We start from the raw sequence: 6,295 nt of genomic DNA on the forward strand, positions 1-6,295 counted from the left end.
TTAAGATACGGATATTTTTTGTTTTCCTTTCTTAAGTTTCGTATTAACATTAAATTTTAGGCTTAACATTAAAGTTCTTCTTATTATCTTATTTATCACATACCTATATACTTAATAAATTACTTCATTCAAGTTTGAAATCGGTGGTCTTGTGTATTTACCTTAACATAAGTGTAGTATATATCGCTAATTATTACTTAATATAATTTTATACCACATTAACAAGCGAAGAGGACATGAGTAAAGTTAAACACGATAATATAGAGTGTAGAGGTATACAATAATTTAGTTAAAATTATAAATAATATTGTGAATTGAGAAAGAATCGCAGAGCACATATTTGCTCTGTGATTTGAGCAGATTAATAAAACTTGCTTACCACAGACCACTATTCCACAAAAAAAGTTTAGTTAAAAATACAGATTAGTTAGAGATCGGCAATTATGCACTATCTACAATGTGTGAAAGGGACAGAATCCCTAATTATGAAATATCATAATAATTAAAATTAAGGACATTTATTTAAAATAAATATTCGTATTATATTTAGCTTTAAAGTTAAATTTACTGGTGAAACGATGAAACTGACTCCCACTCAGCATTCATGAATTGTGTAGCGAATGAAATATGAATTTACCGTGGATAAGGTCCAAATTAGAACTTTTTACATTGTATATTCAATGGATAATATTAAAGAATCATTGTGACTATATTTCAATGTAGGAAATTAACCTATAAATTTTATTTTGAATGTAATTTGTTTATAATTGCCAACTACTTTAGATTAAAACAGGCTTTTAAACAGGATCTCATAGTTATTGTATTATACTTCTGTAAAAAATCGTTGTCGAGTCACCTATTTCAGAAAACTTCCACTTAGCTACGTTGAAGAATGTACGAAAAATGTCTCCTATATGAATTTACATTTGGTCTGTAGTACCACATACTACATAATATTAACTGACGGAGGATTGACAACTGATAGATGAAATCATCCCTCTTTAGATTATACTTCAACAATTTTAACTGTTAGTTGACAGTATTGAATGAAGTTAAAATCGAAAATGTAAAGCGGGTTTGGATATGGTCACAGGGTCAAAGGTTCTAACTATAAATAAAGCTCTTTACATGTACATTATAATTAGTACATTTGATTAGGTTCTCTATGTCGTACGCCATAAGGTTCAATTTATTTTGCAGTAATTTGTATTTGGTAACTGGATTACATAGATAAATGTATGTATATAAAATAATAAATGGTAGGGAGTGTGTAACTGTGTACTGATAAACTCATCTCATTTCATAACTTTTTAACAATACGTAACATTAGATCGAATATTATAGTAATATTTCTAAAGAATCTATAATGATTTTCCTAAATGGAATTAGCATCAAAATGCAATCAGCAAATAAGGTTAGTAAACTTTTTACTCTCGTCAGAGTCGTCAATCAGTCGTGCATGAGCTGCCATAAGTGTTAGAGGTGTGGTGTTTATTAACTTAAATAAATTAAAGGTGTATTTTCGTAAATTACTTAGAATGAGAGATAAATCATTCGTACGTTATAGATTTTTCATTAAAAATAAATATTTTTTACCATTGCAGATTTTTATGACAATGGCAGCGTATTCATCTAAAGTATCACTTAATGAAGTGGTAATAGCATCCGCAGTTAGGACTCCTATAGGATCCTTCAGGGGCAGTCTTGCTAGTTTATCTGCTACGGAACTAGGGGCTATCGCTGTAAAGGGTGCAATTGAAAGAGCCGGCATACCAAATGAAGAAATCAAAGAGGTATACAAAATTGTTACTTTTTGCCGCAAATCATTAATTTGATTGTCCTTATGAAATTTATGAGCTGACGAAAGTAGAAAAACACGTAATCATAGTATCGATCTTAAAAATCTCAGTCATCTTGTTTTTAGTGACAATGTTTTCTTTTATATCCTAAAGTGAAATTGCGTGACCCACTGACCGTGTACGAGGGAATTTAGGTTGATACTCGTAGATTGACCACTGATTTTTACTAGATTCTAAATTATAATATTGTCTTTAACTATAATAAACTTTAAATATAATAATGAAAATTTCATTATGTTAATTTTTTATGCAAAATATGTGGTATGGTACTAATATATATCAGAAACATAAAACTTATAAAAATAGGATGAGTTTTGTTACTCTTTCAGGCAAAATGAATAAACTAATTTAATAAACTTTTCACTTTTTTTTATAATTAATAGTGTTATATGACTAAATTAGATTTTTATATTGTAGGTTTACATTGGAAATGTATGTGGTGCAAACTTAGGTCAAGCACCCGCTAGGCAAGCAGTTATATTTGCTGGTCTTCCAAAAAGCACTATTTGCACAACAGTGAACAAAGTTTGTGCTTCTGGTATGAAATCAATTATGTTAGCAGCACAAGGATTACAGACAGGCGATCAAGATGTGATATTAGCTGGAGGAATGGAGTCTATGTCAAATGTGCCATTTTATTTGAAGAGAGGCGAGACAGCATATGGTGGGATGCAGTTGGTGGATGGCATAGTATTTGATGGCTTAACTGATGTCTATAATAAATTTCATATGGGGAACTGTGCTGAAAATACTGCCAAGAAACTAGACATATCAAGACAGCAGCAAGATGATTATGCCTTATCTAGTTATAAACGAAGTGCTGCAGCTTATGATGTCAAAGCCTTTGCTGATGAGCTTGTACCAGTACCTGTTCCTCAGAAAAGAGGTGCTCCCCCAATTATATTTGCAGAAGATGAAGAATACAAAAGAGTTAATTTTGATAAATTTACAAAATTAGCAACTGTGTTCCAACGAGAAAATGGAACAGTAACAGCTGGGAATGCATCAACATTAAATGATGGGGCTGCTGCTCTAGTATTGATGACTGCTCAAGCTGCTCAAAGATTAAATGTTACTCCTATTGCTCGAGTTGTTGGATTTGCTGATGGAGAATGTGATCCAATTGATTTTCCAATTGCTCCTGCAGTAGCCATTCCAAAACTACTGAAAAAGACTGGTGTGAATAAAGATGATGTTGCTCTATGGGAAATTAATGAAGCCTTTAGTGTTGTGGCTGTTGCTAACCAAAAACTGTTGGATTTAGACCCATCTAAAATTAATGTGCATGGAGGTGCTGTCAGTCTGGGACATCCCATTGGAATGTCTGGTGCGAGAATTGTAGTACACTTGTGCCATGCTTTGAAAAAAGGAGAAAAAGGTGTAGCCTCAATTTGTAATGGAGGCGGAGGTGCATCATCTATTATGATTGAAAAATTGTAAGTTAATAATGGTGTATTTCAATTTAAGCACTTCGTAATTGTTTTACTTGTGCCTTTTTAAATTATTTAGTCTCAACTGTGTGACAGTTTTAGTATAATTATATATATAAATGTGAATAGAACAATAGCTTTAAGCATAAATGTATCACTATAATCTTGACATGAGATTTGTACAGGTGCTGTAAATGTAAATAATATCTATATGTATTGTTGGGAATGGAATACATAATAAATCAAAGGTACTTTGTTTGAGGGATTTTCTTTTTTCCAGACCAGACACTATTGAGGGGCGGCCTGTGCTGACCTTTTATACAAAAGACCCCTGTCCATTATGTGACATAGTAATAGAAGAGCTAGAACCATACAAAAATAGAATTGACATTATTAAAGTTGATATTACTGAAAGAGACAATTTAAGATGGCTGAGGTTATATAGGCATGATATACCAGTATTATTTCTTAATGGAAAATTCCTATGTATGCATAAACTAAACAAGGATTTACTAGATAAAAGGCTTGAAATGATCGAACAAGAAAATTAAACTAGTGTTAATTTGGTGAATTTTCTTGAACTTACCTATACCTAGGCCACATCACTAAAGCAAGCCTGTATCCAAATCGACATTCAGCATGAAAAAAAATCTTAAATAGGAATGTAAGATCAATAATAAATAAATATAATTAATCACAGATCAATATAATTTCAGATTTTAACTTAACAAATTTTATATACCTATTGGAAATACAAAGTTTCATACTATATATTATTATAGAATAGAATCTTATTAAACCTGCGTTTAATAAATCAGATTCGTAACAATATACTAATTATTTGTAATTTCATTCAACCAGTACAAAAATAAACCTGTCTGGTATAGCAAAAAAAAATAACCTACATCTATACATATAAATAAAATTGGAGTGTCTATTTGTAATATTGAAATAACCGTTTTTTACTACAAGCATATGAATATAAATACGGTACATACACCAAAATAATAATTTTTGTCTGTCTGTTTGTTCCGGCTAATTTCTGAAATGGATGGTCCGATTTTTACAGGACTTTTTGGCAGGTAGCTGATGTAATAAGGAGTAACTTAGCCTACTTTTATTTTAGAAAAATAAAATAAAATTCTACGCGGTCGAAGTCGCGGGAACAGCTAGTTGTTACATAAATTTTGTACTCATTACTACTCTACTCACTATCTCTCTGCTTACCCCTTTTAAAACTTGGAATAAAGTTTTAGAAACAATCATTGATAAAAATTTAACAATCATCAATCATTTATATAATAACTTGAATAACAATATTTTATACTTTAGAGTCAAATTTCCTATTTCTTTCTTATACCTACATAGATTATGCCTACCTATACATTAAACTATAGTAATAGTACATATATATTTATATATAGGTATATAATAAATATTATATAGTAATTTTAATACCCACCACGGATATTCTCAGAATAATTATTTAAGTAAATTGGACACTAATTAATTACCTTTTCTGCGAATCAATTGAGAGTTCCAAGTTCCTATTTGAAAACTTTCAATTAATAAATTTGATCCAGGATACAGGTACATATAATTAAATATGCTCAACTTACCCCAATGGAAAACCTAAATAAATATAATTAAAATCTGTATTTAGCTAAAATTGTTATTTAATTGAATAACGGGTAAGTATAAAATAAAGTTAGGTATATTTTTTTGTTGTTATATTCCGACATTTAGAACGAGTTTATCCGTAAATCCCGAATGGAAAAGACTTCCGGTCGGAATCGGTTATAATTGGAACGTAAAGTCTGTCTACGGAGTTAAACACATTTCACCGAATTTTATTTTAACTTTAAATTAGTTGACTGGATTCGATCCTTTCTAATATTATACATTGCGAAGAAAGTAACTCTGTCTGTCGCGCGCAAACTACGCAAAAACCCATTTAAAATAAATTTGGTACACAAATGGTTTAGATCTTTGGGAAGGAAATAGGCTATTTTTTAAAAAATGGTTGAAATGGAAGATGAAATTTTGCATGAAGTAGTCATTTTAAGAGCCAGGAGCTTGAAACTTACTCTCAAGTTGGTTTATAAATTTAAATAAATATGACATTCAAAATTTGTAAAATAGTACCCTTAAGGGGATATAATAAAATAAGGTATGAAAGTTTGTATAGAAATTCGCCGTTTTTAAAGCTATAAGGATGACACAGATTTTTTTTTGTTTTTGGGATAAATTATTCGATAATTTTCTTTACTTAGGTCATTGTTTTATTTATTTCCAAAGTACCTAGTTTCCTTTGAATTTAGTTAGATGTTATTACGTCAATGATTTTAATAAACTCTTTACAGTGAAATACTACGAGTAGCTTATAAAAGCATTGTTACTGTGTCTTGTCTGCAAAATAAGTAGCCTAAATAATTAAAAATATTATTCAAAGTCACTGTTCCATACGGAAAATGCCGCGTGCGCCGCTAGTATAAACAGATATTTAGATGTTAACAATCATAGATGTAGATTAATAAAGAGATTTCACAAATAATAATAGTGGGTATAAGTTGTAATAACTATTATTTATTTTTTCACACATTTGCTCGTAATGAGCATTCACCGGTTTTCGATGTATAAAGCAGCTTATGAAACACGGGTGCGTTATAAACGCAAATAGTGAAGTTATACTCCACGGCCTCACTATTTCCCAGCTAGCAGTCTGCGAGCTGATTTAAAAAAGTAAAACGGCGGGACAGCAACAATGTGAATGGTTGAGTTTATTTAAAATTAAATATGTTGAAAAACGTATTACGATATACGTGCGTATTTAACACAGCTCTATTACGCTCTATTACGGCTTTGGCTGAAATTTCATGTCATGTGTTACTTATAACTATCATAACACACTTACATCATAATATACTACTATATTATTAAAATCGACTCAAATTAAATCATCCTGCAAGTTCCGGTAAATCTTATTGTTTTTTTTCTCATCAGAGT

The 6,295-nt window shown here is 30.5% G+C and overlaps 2 protein-coding genes across 13 annotated transcripts in view; one reads left to right on the forward strand and one right to left on the reverse strand.

Moving 5' to 3' along the window:
* Positions 1–339, reverse strand: part of LOC131851131 (sodium-dependent transporter bedraggled) — a 28,486-nt gene extending 28,147 nt beyond the window's left edge. For 5 of the 8 annotated variants that reach the window (XM_059201565.1, XM_059201567.1, XM_059201571.1 and 2 more), the window contains exon 1: positions 104–339. The gene's annotated coding sequence lies outside the window, so the exon portion shown is untranslated. The remainder of the gene's footprint in view (positions 1–103) is intronic. The other 3 variants (XM_059201569.1, XM_059201570.1, XM_059201568.1) reach the window with 1 other exon arrangement.
* A 632-nt stretch (positions 340–971) lies between these two features.
* LOC131851136 (acetyl-CoA acetyltransferase, mitochondrial) lies at positions 972–3,942 on the forward strand. 5 transcript variants are annotated; one of them, XM_059201581.1, is made up of 4 exons: positions 972–1,414; positions 1,605–1,793; positions 2,277–3,295; positions 3,570–3,942. In XM_059201581.1, the coding sequence occupies exons 1-4, from the start codon at positions 1,367–1,369 to the stop codon at positions 3,838–3,840; spliced, it is 1,527 nt and encodes a 508-aa protein (XP_059057564.1). In that variant the 5' UTR covers positions 972–1,366; the 3' UTR covers positions 3,841–3,942. The 5 variants fall into 5 exon arrangements, with proteins under 5 accessions (XP_059057564.1, XP_059057567.1, XP_059057568.1 ...); XM_059201584.1 differs by having other exon boundaries at positions 973–1,414; positions 3,575–3,599; XM_059201582.1 differs by lacking the exon at positions 972–1,414 and adding an exon at positions 1,442–1,514.
* The last annotated feature ends 2,353 nt before the right edge of the window (positions 3,943–6,295 follow it).

This window comes from Achroia grisella, unplaced genomic scaffold (genome assembly GCF_030625045.1).
Source record: "Achroia grisella isolate CSIRO2021 unplaced genomic scaffold, CSIRO_AGI_Agris_v1 utg780, whole genome shotgun sequence".
NCBI classification, from domain to species: domain Eukaryota; kingdom Metazoa; phylum Arthropoda; class Insecta; order Lepidoptera; family Pyralidae; genus Achroia; species Achroia grisella.

Coding starts and splice junctions, on each gene's coding strand:
- LOC131851136 (XM_059201581.1), top strand. CDS start 1,367: ATGATTTTCCTAAATGGAATTAGCATCAAAATGCAATCAGCAAATAAG. Junction 1,794..2,276: donor CAAATGAAGAAATCAAAGAG/GTATACAAAATT, acceptor TTTATATTGTAG/GTTTACATTGGAAATGTATG. Junction 3,296..3,569: donor TCTATTATGATTGAAAAATT/GTAAGTTAATAA, acceptor TCTTTTTTCCAG/ACCAGACACTATTGAGGGGC.